This window comes from Bacillus rossius (genome assembly GCF_032445375.1).
Source record: "Bacillus rossius redtenbacheri isolate Brsri chromosome 9 unlocalized genomic scaffold, Brsri_v3 Brsri_v3_scf9_2, whole genome shotgun sequence".
Lineage (NCBI taxonomy): Eukaryota > Metazoa > Arthropoda > Insecta > Phasmatodea > Bacillidae > Bacillus > Bacillus rossius.
Window position 1 is genome coordinate 37,664,725 of NW_026962013.1, and position 21,788 is coordinate 37,686,512.

General features: G+C 35.4%; 1 protein-coding gene across 1 annotated transcript; it reads left to right on the plus strand.

Annotated features, from left to right (window-relative positions):
* The first annotated feature begins 389 nt into the window (after positions 1-389).
* Positions 390-7,727, plus strand: LOC134543038 (uncharacterized). Its single transcript, XM_063387739.1, has 2 exons — positions 390-484; positions 5,007-7,727. Exon 2 carries the CDS (start codon positions 5,557-5,559, stop codon positions 6,991-6,993), a length of 1,437 nt encoding a protein of 478 aa, XP_063243809.1. The 5' UTR covers positions 390-484; positions 5,007-5,556; the 3' UTR covers positions 6,994-7,727.
* The last annotated feature ends 14,061 nt before the right edge of the window (positions 7,728-21,788 follow it).

A 21,788-nucleotide genomic window follows, 5' to 3' on the forward strand; every position in this document is an offset into this window, starting at 1 on the left:
AGCCTCACCTATAAGGAACCAGCCGCTCGGTCACGACATTATGGTGTCAGATGTGGGGTTTCTGTGAGTGAATACTGCGTAAGGACAGTCGAATACAAATCTACGAGAGAATAAGAGAGAAGGGAAAATCGTCCGTCACTGGTATCAGAGCACCCCATCCCAGGAGCGACGGCGAGTCAGAGTGTTTGAAGAAATCAACTTCCGCGAGGCAGCGACTGGACTACTGATAATCAGCGAGGAAAAGCCAACAACGTATCCAAACAACATCAACAACGAAGACGACGTAAAGCCCCACTCGTCATACTCCAAGAGTCCAAGAGGATGTTGACATAGAAGATAGGAACAGCCGACGCCGCCAGCCGAAGATTGCCCCGCAGTAGGGAAGAGGCGACAGCTGCAGACGGCAGCGCGAGGGACGACCAACCGGAGCTACGTGTGAAGAGCTGAGGGCCATGGGTACCCTCACGAAATTTATTATAATAAGGTCAGTACGGCTAATACGTTAAGCATGATACCTACAGTTTGGTATAAATAGGAGGGTTACGTTTACTCCACAATTATGGCTGACAGTAACGAGGAAAGTGAAACTGGGGAAGTTTTTATTTCCGTAACAGAGGCGTTAAAGTTGATAAATAAACCATTTGATGGTACAAAAAACAAACTCAAAGAATTTTGCGATAATGTTGACACGGCTTTTGAACTAGTGAACCCAGAACGTCATAGAGTGCTGTTAAAGTTCGTAAAATCAAAAATAGTTGGGGACGCGAAAGCCAAAATTTTAGTCCGCGAAAAAACTGATACTTGGGAAGAGGTAAAAGAAATTTTAGAGGAGAATTATGCGGTTCGCAGAACTTTGGATTTCTACGCTTGTCGGTTATTTAATGCTCGACAGGGATCACATGAGCCTGTTGTAAACTGGGGTAGCCGAGTCGATACAATGGTAACTGAACTTAAAGAGGCGGCCTTAAAGGTATGCACCCGCCCGCAAGAAAACGGGGCAATGGCCTTAATACAACATTTGGCTAGAGCCTGCTTCGTACAAGGGTTATCTGATGAAAGAATTCAAACAGTTATTCGGAGCAAGGGCGCTCAAATTGAGACTCTAGGGTTAGCTGTAGAATCGGCACTAGAGGAGGAGTCGAATCTTTTGTCTCTTAAGGAGAGAATTAGACCCCCAATGTTAAAAGTAGGAGATACGGTAACAAGAAGGCCCAGTTGCTCGAATTGCGGAAAAGGCGGACACACACTAGAAAAATGTTTCTTACGAAAACCCGATAAAAATAAAGGATGGAAAAAATATGTACACGTAGGAGAGCTATTTTGTAAAAATTGTAACCCTACAGGACACACAGACGCGAATTGTCGACGTAAACAAAGAGATGACAGAAATACTTTTCAGCCCCACAAAGAGGAGAGAAACAGGGGAAACTCCACCTGCTTTGAGTGCGGTAAACCGGGACATTATGCCCGAAACTGCTTTAACAAACACGGAAAATACAACAATACCAATTTTGCCAAAGGAAATGATTACCCAAATCAGTACAGGTATGACCAAAGAAATCACAAGGAATTAGGATATATTAACAAAGGAGGGCGAGAGGATAGACCTTCCTATACCGAATCGCGATTATGGAAACATGGGGAAAACGCGGGAAACTAAAAGGGGGGCATTACGAGCAGCGGTATATGCACCCTAAGGAGCCGAACACAGACAGCTGCAATAGAAAATCTAGAATAGAGTATGAACAAAGTAATGACGATGCTATCTGTACCAAGAGTAGTATAGTTTATTTAAAGCTAGACGAAATACGTGAAGCAGTAGACTGCCTTATAGACACAGGGTCCGACATAACACTAATCAGAGAGAATGTTCTAAATAAGAGTATCCTATCGGCCAGTGATAAAAAGGAGAAGACTAAGATTCGCGGTTTAGCCACCAATGTAATGGCTACAAAAGGGACTGTTAATTTAAATTTTTGTTTACCATCTTCCACAGTAAGATATAAATGTCACATTATAGAATCCTGTCCTCGTGCATGTATTTTGGGCAAAGATTTTCTAAGTTTTACTAAATCTGTTGTTGATTTCGAATATAATAGACTGATAATCAACAAGGAGCAAATCCCCTTTTGTGAAGAAGATCATGCTGTCAAAAATATGAGAATTCATGTACCAGCTAGTTGCGAAAAAATAGTGCAATTAAATGCTAGCAACGAAGGATTAGGACTAGTAGAAAAACGAGAAATAGAAAAGGGAGTTTATCTAGGAGATGGATTGACGGAAGTGATAAATGGCAAATGTTTATGTTCTATATTAAATACTAACAAACACGAAGTAGAAGTAGATATGCCCGTCGTTGAATTAGAGGAAATACCCTCTACAGCGAAATTGTTGAGTATTCAAAATTCCGATAGGGAAAGGAAAGAGAAATTGGAATCGATGTTAAGGGTAGAACATCTACACGACACAGAAAAAAAGCAATTGCTAAAATTATGCAAAGAGTTTGTAGACATTTTTCACTTGCCCGGTGATACACTCACATGTACTCCGACCATTGAACATAGTATCCCTACAGGTGCTGAGACGAGGCCCATTAATGTAAAACCATATCGTATTCCGGAAATTCACAAGGAGGAAATTAAAAAACAAGAGACACAGATGTTAGAACAGGGTATTATCAAACCCAGTCTGAGCCCTTGGAACGCGCCTATATTAGTGATTCCAAAAAAACGAGACGCTTCCAATCAACAGAAATGGAGGGTCGTTGTAGATTTTAGAAAACTGAATCTTGTGTCAGTGGACTCGGTGTATCAGATGCCGAATATTACAGAAATATTAGATCAATTAGGACAAGCAAAATATTTCTCGACCCTAGATTTGGCTAGTGGTTATTTGCAGGTAAGGATGAAACAGGAAGATCAACCCAAAACCGTATTTAGTACCCCGACGGGTCACTATGAGATGTGCAGAATGATGTTTGGGTTAAAGGGAGCTCCTGCGACCTTTACGAGATTAATGAACACTGTTTTGTCAGGACTAAATGGAATTAAATGTCTTGTTTACTTAGATGATATCATAATACATGGCCAATCAGTAGAGATACATAACGACCGGTTAAGAGAGGTTTTCACTAGAATGAGAGAGCATAACCTTAAGCTACAACCTGATAAATGCGAGTTTTTACGCACGGAGGTAACGTTTTTAGGACACATGATTAGCGACGATGGCGTGAAACCAGATCCGGAGAAAGTGATCAAAGTACAGGGATACCCTAGACCAAAGAACGCTAAAGACATCAAAATGTTTTGCGGATTAGCCTCGTATTACCGAAGATTTATACCGAACTTCAGCAAAATTGCAAAACCCCTCTACAACCTTGTAAAAAGTGACGTTCCCTTTATCTGGGGAGACGAACAGGAAACTGCATTTAACACCCTGAAAGAAATCCTGACCTCAGAACCAATTTTACAGTATCCGGATTTTAATAAACCGTTTATCGTGACGACAGACGCTAGCAAACTAGCTATAGGAGCCATTTTGTCCCAAGGAGAAGTAGGTAAGGACAAGCCCGTCGCCTATGCCAGCCGTACGTTGAATAAGGCGGAGGTCAATTACTCGACGACTGAGCGCGAAATGTTAGCGATAGTATGGGCTGTAAAATATTTCAGGCCCTATCTATTAGGTCGCCATTTCATGGTGATAACCGACCATAAACCTCTACAATATGTTTTTAACGTAAAAGACCCTAGTTCCAGGTTGTTAAGATGGCGGTTAAAATTGGAAGAATATTCATATGAGATTAAACACAGAGCCGGTAAAACTATCATGCATGCCGATGCGCTGAGTAGGCTTTGCGAAGTAAAAGAAATGGAGGAATTGACAACAGACGAATCTCACTCTGTAGAGGATAACACTTAGAAGCGAGAGGGTGAATTATCCACGGAAAGGAAGCGGGAAATTATTAAGGAATTTCACAACACACCGATAGGAGGCCATCAAGGGATCGCCCGAACATACGACCGAATAAAACAATATTATAAGTGGAACGGGATGAAAACAGACATAGAAACCTATATTAGAAGGTGCGACTCTTGCCAAAGGAATAAATTAACGCGACCTTACATAAAAATGCCGCTTGAAATTACGGACATGCCTAATGTAGTATGGGAAAAATGTGCTCTCGACATTGTGGGACCACTAGTTGAGACTGCCAATAATCATAAATATTTACTAACGTTTCAAGATCTATTATCCAAGTATACGGTAGCCATACCCCTTTTCGACCAAACAGCCGAATCGGTGGCGCGAGCTTTTGTGAACGAAATAATACTAAGATTTGGTATACCACAAGTGATAATCTCAGATCAAGGAAGCAATTTTACAAGTGATCTGTTTAAGAAGGTGTGTAAATTGTTAAAAATTGCCAAAATCAAAACAACTGCCTATCACCCTCAATCTAATGGGAGTCTAGAGAGATGGCACCGTTCCCTCACATAATTTTTAAGACACTTCATCGCCACCAACCAACTCAATTGGGACGAATGGATAAATTATGCCACTTTTGTCCATAACACTACGCCTCATAGGTCCACGGGATTTACACCCCATGAATTATTATTTGGTACATTACCTAATATTCCTGGCATCCTACAGAAGGACTTTATAGAAAATAATTATAATTATGAGGATTATGTCAAAACCTTAAAAACAAAATTGCAAGGGACTTTCAAATTAGCAAAAAAACATTTAATCATCTCTAAGGAAATAAATAAAAGGAATTATGACCAACATGTAAACCAGCACATTTTTCATATTGGTGATCAAGTCCTTCTGTATGACGAGACTGTCAGAAGAGGTAGGTCCAAGAAACTGTCCAGCCAATATGTAGGCCCCTATAATGTTGTAAAAGTAGAAGGAGTAAATATAACCATCCTTACCAAACGTAAGAAGCTTGTAAAGGTACATGAAAACAGGTTAAAGCCGTACTTTTAATTGGTATGTTACAGTCAACTCATTTTTACCCTGTTGCTGAACCCTGAACATGTGAGTGGAGTGTCATCAAGACTAGACATTCAAATCACTAAAATTGAAGAAACTTCGGGACTGTACTACGAACATAACGGCAATGGACGATTGTATAATACTGAATGGAGATTAATCTCCTATTTAAATTTAAGTCAGCCTGAAAATAATTATAATACGATAAGACGATATGTAAGTGTTGTAAATGAATTATGTAATAAGAAAATTCCGGTGTATAAGGGTAAAACTCTATGTTCTAATACTATAACAAAATTATCAAACAGGTTAGACGCCACTGCGCGCACCATAGAAATTATAGGAGGTATAACCAAAGACCATGTTAGTCCTTGAGTAAAAAGAAGTTTCTTTCCATTTAACCTAATAGGGCAATTGAGTAAAGTGATTTTTGGTACGCTAGACGAAGAAGATGCAGAATTTTATAATAATAAAATTACGAAACTTGAGAGCGAACAATTAGACTTTCTTAAGCTGAGTAAGGAACAAATTTTTATTGTAAAATCGACCTTGCAAACCATGAACCGAACTGTTAAAGACTTAAATGAGAATCAGCAAATGTTAGCTGACCAACTAGTAAAACTTACAGATGAGATAAACCGCATAAACTCGAATGTAACGGACGCTTTATCTCATCATAACCTACGAATACGAGTAAACGAGCATTTGACTCTATTAAATCAAGAAATCGAAACCCTTTCATTTCAATGTGAATCTATTTTGAATTCCATAATAAATGCATTTAAAGGGATTTTAAACCCCCATATTATAACACCACAAAAAATCGTTGAATATTTCAATGCATTTCAATTTACTCATTCTCCAGAATTTAATCTACCATTACCAGAAGGAACAATCAAAGATAGTTCCCTTCTTAACCTGATTGAGCTGGAAGTGTTTAGCAAAAGGAACATTTTATGTTATCTAATTAGACTACCAGTAACTGATCATTTAATTTTTGATATATATAGAATCATTCCATTGCCTGTAAAAATGAAAACTGCCACAAACAAATATGTTTTCATAGATCCGGAAACGGATTATATTATGATGGAACACTCAAAACAGTACTACGCAAAAATAAGCAAGTATGAATTGAGTAAGTGTAAAGTAATAACTAAAACTCTTAGAGTGTATAGACAAACCTTTCCATTGATCAATACTTATGCACGGGAAGATTGTGCACCCAAATTATTGTATACTACAGGTCCTATACCTAGCAATTGTGTTAAGAAAATAGTAGAGCTAAAGCAGACCCTTTGGATTCAGCTAGAGTACAATGAATGGATATATATTGCGCCAGATAAAGAAAAAATTACTATAGTTTGCGATCAAACTGGACCTTTTGACGCAACGGTGGAAGACACTGGCAAACTTAAGTTTATAAGTGCATGTAAAGGTTACGGTACCAACATCTTTATATCCTCCCAACTGGAGTTAACTACTAACACTAGCACAAAAGATGTTATTCCCAAAATAAATCTTGACATAGATTGTTGTGATGAAACAAACTATAAAGTAACACTTGAGAAATTAAAAACAAAGTTACATTTGAAATCTACAATAACTCGGTTAGACGATTTGAAGATTGCCGGTCACAAAATAGAGGAAGTAGAGCATATGATAAATGAAGAGGAATGGAAAATAAAACACACAAACGTGATTTCACGAGTATCTGTAATGTCCTATATCATTATCATATCATTAAGTTGTATTTTATGTATATATTGTTGTATAAAATGTGGATGTTGTAAAACTGTTGTCGGTAATTGCTACAAGAAGTGTAAGGACGGTGATTGCTGTAATTGTAAAACCATATGTTTTAAACCAACAATTGTAAACATATACAGACCTAGGGAAAGCAATGAGCTGGTCCATTCCGTTAACGAAAGCCAGCTAGAGGAAAGGATCGAATTGAGAGGAAACAGTTTACGGAGAACTCAGACTAGTCGTTGATGGCTAAGTCCCATTTCAAACTAAGAGAGGTGTAAAGAAACAATTGTATTTTCTTTATGTTTCTTTTTCCCCCGCAAGGGAGGTGTCGTAAGCACCTAGTTATTTTAGTTATTTTGGGTTAGTATTAGAAATATAAAAATACTATAAATATAATTCTGGTATTAAATTGTATTATAAGCATAAGGTGAATAATGAGTAATGTTTCAATAGAGTGTTTCATGTCTTGTGTATCGAACGATGAGTATGCCTGTCGAAGGTTTACAAGCCTTCTACGTCAGTTGGCTAACCAAATGTTAGTTATGTGTGGTGGTTCAAACAGACTGTTTACTGCAGAGGAAACTACGCATCACAAGGTTCAACAATGACTGAATCCTTGGACTGAACATGAAACGAGTGTGTAAATGAACACGACGAATCACGAGAAAGGGTGGGGGGAGAGTGCGCTCTGCCCCGGCAGAAGGAAGCGGACGGAAGAGAGAGTGTGTCGGGAGACTCCCTAGGAGGAGGTCCTAGGATGGGGACTGAGAGCTTTGTCAGAAGGAACAGACTTGTAGAATCTTAAGTTTGTACTTATAATTTCTATGTATCAAGAAGTGGATGTAAAAGCTTTGTAGAGTTTTAGACTTGTAACGAGCCAAGAATGAAGAATAATAATAAGAGTTGTCCTGTCTGCAGTAGTAAGTCATTGCTTTTAATCGCTCCGCTGCCCCACATAGCCTCACCTATAAGGAACCAGCCGCTCGGTCACAACAACTTTTATCATTGCCGCAATTGACAGTTAAACGTTGAAGTGTTTAGAATACGGATCCCAAAAAAACTAAGATTTCCCATTTAAAAAATTTAAAATTTAAATCGAATATTTTAATCAATAAATTTCTATTGATATACATTTTAATCTTTAAGCATGTGTAATTCTTTCATATGTGATTTTTGAGATGTAATTCTTTCTAAAGTAAGTAAGCAAAAGTTCGTTTTTTTTTTTTTTCATATCCTAAGGGCCAACGGATAAGACTCTTATTTTATAATTTATACTCAAGAGATTCGTTTACATATAATAAACCTTTTTGGCATTATCATGATAATGTATCATTTTCCTTCTTTTATATTATTTTATTTTCAAGTTGCACTTTGTGCCCAGAAAGTGATTTTAAAATTAAAATTAATTTTGTGACATTACGTTATAATTTAAATTCATTTTACTAAGAACTTATAATATCTTTTCAATTTCATGTATGGTTGCTGCAAATGTTCACCCTTGTAATGCTTGAAAGGAAAGCTAACACATGTGGTGGATTACTTTACAAAGGAGTTATATACGAATCGTAAAATAGATTTATAATAAAATCAGTGAACCCCAAAATAAAATACAAATTTATTGCTATGTATGAGATTTAAAATTGAATGTTTAACAAAAACATGACAGTTTTGAGCACAATATTCAAAATTATCGTTAGTGAACCATTAAACGTTTGAATAAAGCCTAAAGTTTTGCAGGCTAATCAGATTAAATATTTTTGTGTCTTTTAATTTATTAATTAAATGTTGCATGTCCTAGTAATCACGATTGCTAAACATGAAATTGACAACTTCGCCAAGTAATACAATGTGAATTGCGAATACACCTGAGAAATACAGATGTTTCAAGATCTGCTTGAGTGTGTATCTAGGCCTAACAAAAAAAAATAGTTTCTTAGTTGATTGGTCACTTGCAAATTATCATCCGTCATTCTATTGTAAGCCGGAAAATCACGCAAAAACCGAACCGTAAATATATATATATATATATATTCAATAAGTAATTACCGTGTTCCTAAGAGACAGTTAATACTGATTGTTCTAAATGACACAGGATGTCACAGTAACACTTAGTCCCTTTTTTTATTAATTACAAAAACAGTTGAATTTTTCGTATTAAACAGCAGTATTTTTCTAGAATAGGTGCTTCTCTGAAAAAATTAAAATAAAATTCTGAAATCGGTTCCTCCATTATATTTTATCATTATGTAAAACGGTCATTGCAATGTTTCAAGTGGTTTACCGATAGTTTACAGTTTTTGAACGAATGGTTAGGTTGTGTAAGCTACATTAAAAATGTAGTTACTCGTGTGAACGGTTGGTTAGGCTAAGTTAGCGATATTTAAAGTATATAACGACGTTTTTTCTGGACAAGTAGAACTTCAAAATACAATTTTCGGAATAACCTTCCATTTTAAAATGGAAAAGTTTCGTAGTTCATTAAGATACATGTAACCATTCAAAAGCAATTAGTTTGCATGGTTTTTATCACAAGTATGCACGAAATTAGCCAACTTGGAAGAAAGCAATATGACTCTGAATATACTAGTTTCATGAGAAGTATTTACGTTCTGCTTCCCTGAGTTAATCTGAACGACGTTGTTTTAACTATTGTATAAACTCCGCGACTTACATAATAAAAAAACAATACAAGGGGGAAAAAAAACATGCGATTCAAAGTGTATTTTTAAATCTTCGCAAGATTGGAAAAACTTCCATGTTATTAGGCTTGTTTTTCCGCCTTAGTTATTTGAATTGTTCGTTCAGTAAATATTTAAAGATGTACCATTGTCTTTATATTTTTATTAAAATTCACTTCAAACACGAATGAATAGCAGTAGGACTTCCTTTCAGATCTGAAGAAGCTTTCATTCCTCCGCCTGGGCAGCTGCATTACGCCCGATGATTAATTGCGGAACAGAAAACCAAAGCGGCACAGAAGAGTCCATTTCTTCAGGATGAGGGGTGTGCGATGCTTCCAAGCAAGACGTGATGGAAGCACAGACTAATGATGATACAAAGTCTACGCGCGCAAGCTACTTAGTAAAGACTCCATGGCTCCAGCATTGAGCTTCTTGTACGGCGATAGGATTGTCTCATTGGCCAATATTTTCACAATGAAATAACGACAAACCCTGGTTACAAACTATCTCAAGGCTCTTTATAATTTTAAAGACACTGACTTTACTTTTTTGAACAAAAACTCGCAGGAATCATCTGTGAGTGTGAATCAAACCTGAAAAAAAATTTTTTTTTAGTCTAAAAAATATCTCTTCCTTCCGCGTTCATACTTACAATAGACATAACTCTGAAGTCGGAATACGGCGTAGTTTACACGAAGGGACCATAATCATAAACAACTTTTTCGTTTAAAAGTCCGTAAATTTATTGTAACTTCGAAAGTGCAATAAACGTGTTGAGCTTTAAGCGTTATATTGTTAAGGTCATAAAAATATATATAATGTCTGAGTCGCAATGCAATGAGTTATGCGCTGTGAAATAATGAGAAACAAGGCAATATGGGACGAAATGACAAGACACAGATGGATTTCAGGAATCTTTTCCAATTTAATAAATCCCGCATCACAACTGCGCGATCCTTGCATTGCCGTCCGCAAGACGTAACTTCAGGGGAGCTTGTAGCTGGGCGCCACATTTGGAAAGTTGGGGGGAGGGGGTGGCGCTAAACCGGCAAGGTAATTTGTAATTTGGTTATTTACTTGAATATCGTAGTCTTAGAACACACACAAAAACATGTTTGAGGGCAGATTAACTTAATTATTTTTATTGAAAGACACAGACATGTATATCGTCAAATATATAAAAAAAAACCTGATGTTTCAGTTTTTCGCGTACAATTCCAACTTGCGGTATATTGAAAATGATATGACTGCAAATTAAACCATTTAAGTTAAATAAAAAAATATTTGGAATGGTGGAATTGATATGTGGTGGCGATATGAGGTGTTTTTATTTTTGGGAAAGGTTTTGGTTTGGTTGCTTTTGAAGGGAAAAAAAGATGAATTTTTGCCCCGGGTGGAAACTAGTCTAGTTACGTCCCTGCAAGCCCGTACCATATTCTCTTGATTCGGGCAAGCACCCATCTCGTCGGAGATCCACAGCACATATTCGGTCGCTGCGAGCAGCGTGTTCATGTCGTCTGCTGCGAACACAGCGCGGTTTGGGCTCCGAGCATGCGTTGTGCGGTGATAATGCTTTTAGAGTCGCTGCCGTCGCCCCCTGACGTATACCGTGCTCCTGTGCAATTCCCTGGTTTTCCTGGACAAACACGTGGTTGAACTGGCGGAGAGAGGGTGTGGTCAAGCCGATAATGTAATTATATTCCACGTAAATAAAATATCGTGAGCGAGTATTTCAGTATTCGGTAACGAAAAAAATCCATGAGGTTTCATGTCGCAAATACACTTATAATACGAAACTTGGACACGAAATTTTAACGCAGAATTACTTAAAATAATGACGAGCGTGATAAATATACGCAAAACGTGTTTCGAAATACATTTCTGGACGTGAAACACACGTTGTTTTCGCATCCACCCCTAGAATTCGCTAAAACGAGCAGCTACGTCGACTATTGAATCATTTGACTAGCAGACCAAAATTTTAAACTATATAATGAGACGGCTCCGATAAAAGAAATAAAGACTTGAAAATATACCAAAATCCGGCATTTCGACCAGGAATTATATTAAACCACTACCTATTTTTGTTAAAAATTCACTAAACAGTTCATTCTTTCCCACTGTTATTTTGTGAACTGGTAAACATTTCCGTTCCATTCACGAAATTACTCCTATTAATGGTCGTATACTGAGCGATGATTTGTTACACATCAATAACACGAAACAACTGTGTTTTATTGCAGATCACAGGTTTAGGCCTACAGATCTGTGGCACTCAGTGTATGCCCAATAAATTTTGAAACATCCTGTATTAGGACGAGTATTTCCCCTCCCCCCTTCAAAACCACGCTCCTACCCGGGCTGTATCCACATCAGCGTGGCGTGGTTCTCCAGCGGGCTGATTACGAGCACACACTTTGCGTTATAAGTTGCGATAAATAACGAAGGTTTGCGAAGAATATCGCAGGAACCAGCAACGTGATTACGAACACATCGTGTTTCGTTAAACTTCGAATATTGATGACGTTGTGGCGGTATATATCGCAAACTTTGATTACGAGCACACTTTTCAAGTGATATTTATCGCACCGGAGCTACGTTATATATCACGGGCATTTCAAGTGGTGATACGAAGCGATTGTGAGGTAAGTGATATAATTACTCTTAAAAATAATGTCCTCCCGTCCTAAAAACGGCATTATAATCGCACATTATTGTTTTAAATATAGTCGAGTACGATGTAAAGCGATGAAGTTAAACGAAAACAATTGTTTTAGGTTAGCGTGTGTATATTTAACACGCGAACATTATTTTTAACATGCTATTTCTGTTTATTAATTGTACCATGAAATCATTGTTTTCAATGCATAGTTTGTGTGGAATAATTATGAAGTGGTTTAAATACGATCAAAGTAGGTAAGAAGAATAAATAAATGCCGTGTCATAGCTTATCAAATTAATCCTAACCTAAAGAGCGATATTATTTACACGCACATTATGAACATAACATAGCTATAAATAGTTCAAATAGGCTGCTTATGCATATTTTGTGTTTGGGTATTTGCTCAACCGTTGCCTACGAACGGCTCAACATGCATTTTTGTTTAATCTGTGCGCTTGTAGACTTCAGACAGTAAATGGTATATTTCTCTATTTAGTTTCAGAAAGCTATTTCCGGCCTCCTTGTGTGTTCAATTGTGCAAGAAATTTTTAATTTGTGCTCATTCATTTACATATTGGCTCTATTACCTAAGTGTGTTAACATTGGTAATTGTAAACAAGTGGGGCTGATCATAAAACAAATAACTTGATGAATAATTTATTTAGGAATTCCCCTCCTTAAGCAGGATGATTCTATTAAATAACATTTCGAGCTTTTATGTAGGGGAGGCGAGGCTTTATTATAAAAATAAGTTTATGAAAACGGTAATTTTGAGTTCCTATTATTAACCTTGATACTTATTTCTGTTGAGATATTTCAAGTTGTTTACTGTTTAAATTGTTGGTTATGTGTGGTTAGCTACACTTCAAATACGGCAAATCTATTCATGTCTACATTTGGTTAGGTTAGCTGCATTTTAAATATTGTATAATGAGGTAAATCTGGTGAAAAGCTACTTTTCCATATGTTTTTTTTTTAAATTTATTAACAGTTTTCAGACATTGATTCCAATAATTAACATAGGCTATCAATACTGTAACATTGTTTTACTAATAGAAAATTAAGCTTACCTCACCTAACCAACCATCCACACATATTTTGTAGTACAATTAATGTAACTAACCTATCTTAACTAACCATTCACACAGATCCACACTATTTTTTTGTTATTTTTAATTCATCTAACAAACTTAATGGTGGGAATGGCTGGTTTGATTAGGTTAACTACAAATACAGTACTTGAAAGTAGTGTAGACAGTTTATTAGGTTATGGTAGTTATATTAAATATACTGTGAACTCATTTAAACAGTTTTTAAGAATTATATATTGTAACACAGCTAACTCTAACCTAACCAACCACACTACAGTTTATACCTATTATTTTTGTTGGTAACATAACTTAAGAAACAGTTCACAAAATCACACAGTATTTTTAATGTAGCTTACTTAAGCCAACCAATCATTCTCATGTATTAAATTTTTTGATTTACCTAACCTAACAAGCTATTAAAATGGCATTTTTCTAGTTTAACTGCTTAAGGAATTACAACACACTCATGGAGAATTGTTGGAAAAGAAGTCAAAAAGTTAAAATTGTTTTTAGAAATTAAAGAAAAATGAATGCAGTTATGCATTACATCGAGGAATATTAGCTCAATAATACCATATTAAAAATTATTTCTATTAATCAGGCCCTCTTGTTAACAATTAGTAGCCTACCAAACTATATTACACTAATTTAGTTAATGTTTGAAAATATTTCAGGTTCTACACAATGGCCTTTGCTGCCTTTCTGCTAAATATCGAACTGGAGGAGAAGGCAGAGAAGATTGTTAATAAACCATCAAAATCCCTTCGAATTGCCAGATTGCACCCTCATAGCAGCTGGAAAACCTTAGAAAATGAAGAAACATGAAGAAACAAGCTATGCAATTTAATAAATACTTTGTTATCAAGTTTGTTGCATTTATTAAAGAAATTGTGAAATGAAAATAGTGTTCACTCATTTCCATGTTACTTTTGAGTATAACTTGGATATTATATTAAACACATGCTAACTTTTTGTTTTCTGGTTTCAGCAGATGATCTCATTGTCCTGAGAGATTTGGCAGTGGCTTTTTTGAACCATTGTTTTTTTTTGTGTGTAAAAAATAGATACTATGAATCATTTAATGATAGGTTGTTATTTAAAGTAAATCTCATACATACATGTGCTGCTTCATGTTTACAGGTTTTTTATTTAAAAATTTTGCAATTTCAGACTTTGTTTTGGTTTTAAACGAAAAATATTTACAAAGAGTGTATTATTTAATAGCTCAATTATTTCCATGGATGGTTATAATTAAACAATTATTAATATTAACTATTAATAGCCTGTCCAATAAAAAAAATCAATGCACATGACTGTAAGGATACAAAATATGATTTCTTAACACAATATTTTCTCATAATTGGCAATTTTAGCACATGCTTCCAGCATGCCTTTTAACTTTTCTTTAAGTTCTTTGATGCATTTTTAATCAAATTGCTTGTTACCATTTCAGAAGCACATATTCCCAATGCTTCTCATCAGCTGCCAGCTGTCTTTCTTGAATGTTGTTTATCAGCTGCCAGCTATCTTTCTTGAATGCTGCTCTTTTTTTTATTATTTTTAAATTGTACTATTAATCATTACCAGTATGAATTGTATAGGTTACACTAGGTATTATAAAGGCAGGGTTATAATAAAGGAGGTGCTAATAACAAAGCACACATTCTATAAAGTATGCTGACTAAAAGTATTATCAAGGTTTTTCCAGTCAAAGATTTCACAATGCTTGTATATAACCATTCTTTACTTTTTTTTTTGTGTAAACAAGATATAACATGGAAGAATTTCATTAGGCTAGCTGACTATCAATGCAAGTTCCAGCAGGTACAACTGCTAGTTGTTGCCAGTGAGCCCATTTGTATACAGTATAGACATTGTTTCATGTGGATGAATATAAAAAAAATATTTTGAACTAATTTTTATTATTGTAATTTTAGAATCAATGTAGGTATGTTTATTGAGACCGAGACAAGTACAAACAAATTAAATGGCACACATTGCATTTAGTTAGATAATTCAGGAACAAATATTGACTTAGTAAGTATGATTCATCTTGCGATAAAGTTTGGTACAGCTCCATTCCTTGCACCTCCCCAGTCAACACTCTGCATCTTATGAATTGTTATCATCACTCACTGTTCTTATCTTTCTATTTATCATCAGAATAACCAATAACCATTAAATCTGTGCTTAGATGTGTGTGAATATTAAAATAAGCAATTTTTGAGATAGTATTTAGAGATCAAATCAAATGTTTCTTAAAATATGTGATGAAGCCTTTGAACAGCTTATTTAACTATATTAAGTAAAATTTAACTTAAATAAAAGACTAATACAGTAAATTAATATGTAACTGATTGTGACTGATGGCTATTATAACAAATATGCATAAAAAAACTCTTAGGTTTCTTGGCTATCTTATGAAAACACAAGGATTGTAAGAGGTCTTGTTTTAATAATGAACCTACCAGGGGTATATGTAGGGGCAAGAGGAATATATGCCTCCCCCAAAATCCTAAAAGAAAAATCTATATTCCCCCCCCCCCCAAAAAAAAAATAAAGCCAACAGCAGGCTAAGTGCTTCTATACCACTTTCCTCCTCCCCATCCTCCTTCCTCCCTCATAACAAAATTCTGCATACACTTCTGAGTAGAACAACTTCAATTTTAATTTTTTTTAATATGAACTATTAACACTTCCATGTTCATGCAAGTCATTTTTTTGTGTTTCATTTTAAATGTAGCACACCTCCAATTTCTCTCTGTCAACTTTCAGGTATCTTAACTACTTAATTTTCACCACTCTTATTTTAAACCCACTACACCAATCTCAAACCAAATTGGAAGCATACCAGTATTGAAAAAAATATATATTTAATTTTCAAATAAATATTTGGAAAAGTATAGGATAAACAAAATGCATGACTACCACAATATAATGTCTACCAGAGGTTGAGGGACAAAACCACCTTCTAGAATCTACATCATTCCCAATGATGATGCTGTACCGAAGATTTGGATAATTCTCTGGTCAAGGCTGCTCAGAAATATAACTTGGATAATATTGCCAGCTGTTATCTTAGCAGCTATTGCTTAAGCTGTTCTTTTTATTACAGCATACATCATGTTGATCCATTACTGAATTTAAAAAAAAATGGATTAAATAATTGGTATGCATGTACATCAGAAATTGTTCAAACTGAATATTATTTTACATATTAAACCATCAATTTCTAAACTTGCTGAGAAAAAGTAATCTATTAATTTATCTTAATGGGAAAAGGGGGGGGCGGAGAATTAAAATTATTGAATATTTCAAGACAGTTTTTAAAATAATTGCAGCATATTAATAATTTACATACATGTTGGATCATTAACCAACTTGAATGCCATCTTGAAAACAATGTTGTTTACTCAGTACTTATTCAGTACTTACTCTAATTACTCAGTACTTATTCAGTACTTACTCTAATTACTCAGTACTTAGTTTCACTTGTTTAAGTCATTGGTGAGATTAAATTAAACAGCAATTAAAAAAAACATAGCAATGAACTTTCATATCCTCAGATTATATAAAAAAATACTGTTCTTACACTGAAAATTTTCAAGAACTGTTCCATAATAACTGTTTAAAATGTCAATCTTTTTAAATTGAAAAATTATGGGCCTAATTTTATCCTTAGAATATGCAACCTAACACACTGAAGAGTTTAAAACAGACTTCAAAAAATGAAAATACAAAAAGTAGCCCATATCTTCTCCATTGTAATTGAAGGCTGCTGCTTACATAAAAATTGTAACGCTATATTCACTAAAGAAAAAAATAATAAGAAAACTAATATTTTGCCAATGTTAATGGTTTTTAATGTCCCTAAACGTTTGTTAAGCCTCTTTGCCAGTTAAATCCACAGATACATGCAAGCTTCACATTCATTATTTGAAGAAAAATTGGCTGCAAACTCTCTGTGGCTCTTAATAAACCACACCATGATTTCTGTTGGGCAGCAGTAACTTTACCAGTGCCACTCTAAGGCTTATTTTAACTGAGAACACAAATATTCAACACAGTGTCCTCTTTAATAGCGGCATGTGCACTCTAATCAAGAAAACCACAAATTTAAATAATTTACTGTAATTAAACTTTACCAAGTGTACGAAGGGAGTAAAAAATGTTTGAGTGACCTATGATATAAATATTAGCAAAATTATTTTTATTTACGAATGGTACTAATATCTTGGAAACATTGTTTCAAAACACTTGTATATAAAATCCACGAAAGCACATGAGTATTAAAATATATTTATAAAATTTTAACTGATTAGATTACATAAACTAGAAAGCTCACCGCTGGAAATATGTTAAAAAGTGTTGTTTTTATTAAGTATGCTAATAACCACATATATGTATAACTTTGAAGTATAAGGTTATGATTTTACACAAGCACACCAAACTTGACTAAATATTTGTTAAATTCCATTCTTCATATCATATCAATAATAGGTAAAATAAAAACAGACACGGGTTCGTGGTAATTAGTTGTTCCTTTAATTTTGTAACCTGTAGAGTGGCCTCATTTTCATTCTATTGAAGTTTAAACATGCTTCTCGTTCGATGTTTATGTTTACATGGCAAGACGCAGTTAGCCACAATGACGATGCGAAATCTTTAACTGCATTTTTAATTTAAACTTCTACGAAAAAGGCAGCAAAAAAGCTTTAAATACTTTATTTAAGAAATTAGTGCATTAAAAAAGATTATTTTGTTCTCAGTAACACTAAGTATTCATGATTCACTTACAAAATAGTCTGTTCGACGAACATATTAATTGTTCAATTGTTGCTTGTCCTCTGACGTCATGGATTCGTATCGCAGGTTAGCGTTACCGTGGAAAATAACGAAACGCATATCGCAAGGTGGGTCGTAATCACCAAATGCGATACGTGTTTCGTTACCGCGTGAAGAATAACGCTAGTCGTCGATGGTGTTCGTAATCAGCCCGCTAGCAGTGGCATAACTCATTTTGCAGAAGCCACGACCGAGACAGGGTCACGCACGGCTGGACACAAGACGTGCCAGCGCGTGGACCTTGGCTATTGGCCGGTTGGGCAAGTAGGGGGAGGAGATGGAGGAAGAGGGAAAGAGAGAGTAGTTCCCGCAGGTCAAGCGAAGTGACGCGTGGCGCTCCAACCGAGCAGTAAACAACGAGGCCAACGGGAAAGTCCGGAGGAGGGAGGGGGGTGAACATCCATTTTGTCGGCTGTTCCATCTCGAAAGTATCTCAAAACCCGCACAACGAATAATTAATTTGTTTGGAGGCCACAATTACGTCCCTGACTTAACAATGTTACGTTGATCATTGTTCAATTTTAAATGGATTAACGAGCATCCCATTTATTTTTATATGTTGCATATTTTATTTTTGATAGCATTATCAAATTCCAAAATGAACATTTTCCGGGTCTCGCTGTAAAAATTAACTAACTTAATAACATAATTTAAACTTTTTACGTGAAAAGATAATGTTAAGTGCTTCATCGCAAAATTATTACTCTTTTATAGCTCACTGAAAATCATTTAAGTTTTTTTTATAAACACCCGCGGGACACAGCACGTGATTTTAGTTGTTTCATTTTAAAGCAAACTGTAATATTCTTTGAATGGCATGATAGGTAAACGGTATTGCTTTCACTTGAAACACTTGAAGTAGTTCCATATTTTATTAAATATTGTATTAAATAAGCTTAAATCATTGTAATATTTCAAATTACTTAAATAGTTATTCAAGTAGATATTAGTTACAGGGTATTGTATAGATGCAAAATGCACAGGATACTTTGGTGTGATTAAAAACCATAGTTATAAGTCTTATCGAAAATATTACAGTTTGTTAGTAGATTCTTCCATATACCTATTAAGGTTAAAAAAATTGGTTGTCTGTAAAGTCGGTTTACGGACGATAGTTTAATGTGACAACGTCATAACAAAATATTGATGAAATGATTGCATACTTTATTGAATAAAATTGAATCATTGTTATTTAATTATCACTATTTTGTATGGATACAAAGAAGGAGTGAAATGAAATCTACAATTTAATTGATACATTTATTTTATTTGCACGCATTAATTAAAATATGTTTATTATTTTAACGAAGAGATTATTTTAACTATAACGTTTATACATGTTTGTTATTTAACTTCTTCCAATCTGTGTTATTCTGTTAAGGATAGGACGATGATAGGAAAAGTAGGAAACGAATGGGAGTGTTTCAAGTTTAATGTGCCTCAAAAAAGTCAAATCGATGGTTGTTCCAATCGAGTGAAAGAGAGATAGATGCGGCGCAAGCGTACAATGAGCGTAATGGGACAATGTGCGTAACGGGACACTTTTTCGTGCGTGCAGCTGGCGTTCATCTATTCATTAGACGTTGTCACGTCAAAAAATACTTCTCGTGTAAAATTATTTATTTTATTGTTATTTATCAAGAAACACGGAAAAAATTTTAATACCTAAATTTCACTGCAATTAAATATAAGTGTTTATGTACATAATGGTCCAATCCGTTTAAAGTGATTTACAGCTCTTTCATAGACGTTCCTTTGTGAAAAACATATTTATAATAGATCATATGGGTTATTAATACGTACCTTTACTCGACGGGCATCACATATATTTTAATTGTTTTAATTGGTGTACTAAACATAATAAATGAGGCAACGCATGACATCTTATGCAAAATACTTAACTTGTTTCATGCGTGGCTATTTAACGAGCTGAGGTTGCATTTAGAATATGTGTGAAAGTTAGACTTTAACCCTCGGAAGCTTGCTTAGAAATCACATCCGAACCAAACTACACTATTAAAATTGTTTTTTCAATGATAATTTGTCACGAGTACTGGTTAAAAATTATGCAGCGATCATCGTAAATTGTTCGGATATCTTTGGGCACCGAGTTCACGTACATGAACACGAAAACACAAAAATCATAGTTAAGAATCAGCAAACCCTTTCACGTCTACCTTGTTTACAACGGAACACAGAATTAAGCTTTCTGAATTCGATGGGGTTCATGCCAAAATCAAGTTGTCTAAAACTACGAAAGTCCCCTTCGTTTATTTGAGTTAAACTCTTCGTTGGAAAGTCCGTACATTTACTGTCACTATAGTATTAACATAAAATGAGACTGTTTGAAAATCATTACTGACCGGGAGGCTTATCAGGACGTCTGGTTTGACATCTCATCAGAGATAAAGCTAGCCTGTACTGACGCTGACGTGAAAATGATACAAACAGGAGAACAACTTTGTGGTCAGTGGAAGTCAAAGTTTCGTTCGTTTTGTTCACGTTCTGCTCGAATTGATCGTTAAACACCAGAATGTAAACTTTACGGCGTTGCCAAACACACGCTGAACTTTTAGGATCGGCGTCAGCTGGTGGCGAACCCCTACAAATTGGCGGTTAAGCCATTTGGCGAAACTAAACTATCCCAGAGTGTAACTGCCGAGTTCACAAACAGCTGAGATTAGACACACCGACTACGCTGCGTGGTGAGGAGTGAGAGATCATGTGAGCAGAGGCATTGCAGGAAAACTCCATCCAAGAGAAAGAAGAAGACGCCTGTACGCAACATTGTGTAATTAGTAAGTCGACATTACGAAATCAGACCCAGCCACTTTTTTTTTACTGTTATCCACTAAATATACCACTTATAAAAAAAACCTTTAGATCAGGGATGGCGAACTTTTACTTTATTGGTGAACGTACCATTATTTATGTGGCTATGACGTACCATCAAAATATTTTGACTTAGTGATATTAATAATGGATAAAAATAAAACTAGATGCTATAAACTTAAAAACTCTATTTGCAACACGAAATTTGTACACCATTCCAAATGTTTACAAGGACTACAAAAGATTTTCAAAGGCAGGGACATTTCGTTAAAATTTCGTAATAATCCTAAACAATTGACGGGTACTGTTACTAACTATACTTTAAACGTTGCTGCGAACAAAAAGAAGTATAGGACAACTGTGCGCACCATGATTTGAGAGGCTATGGTACTTGCTTGTTCAGCTAGACCAGGGATCGGCAGACTTTCGAGTGAGACGAGCCAAATATTACCATTCACCATTTTTTCTTTTAGATAGTGGCAACATGTATTTTCTCTGTATCTACATGGAATTTATCGTCAATCGACAAAAAAAAAACTAGATAAAATCAAAATATTTTATTCACAAATGCAATATAAAGCCTTAAAAAAAATTAAAGCTATCTATGGGAAAAAACGCAAATGTAAAAATTATGGTAATCAATAATAGAGCTCTACTGATAAAACAAAAATATAAATTATATTAATTAGTCAATCAGTTATGAAAATTAAAAAGCACCTGGACGAGTGCGATGGCAAGCGGTGTGTTGGGAGGTGCGAGCGGAGGTTGGGAACAAGCGGCGTGATTGGGTCGTTTCATTTCGTTCTGCCTTTTTTTTTTTGTACTATGGCAGCGCAGTGAGTTGTAGAGGGGTCGTTACCACAACGCCGAAATACCATAACGCCGAATGTCAAAATTGACCACAACGCCGACAGCTAGAAAACTGCT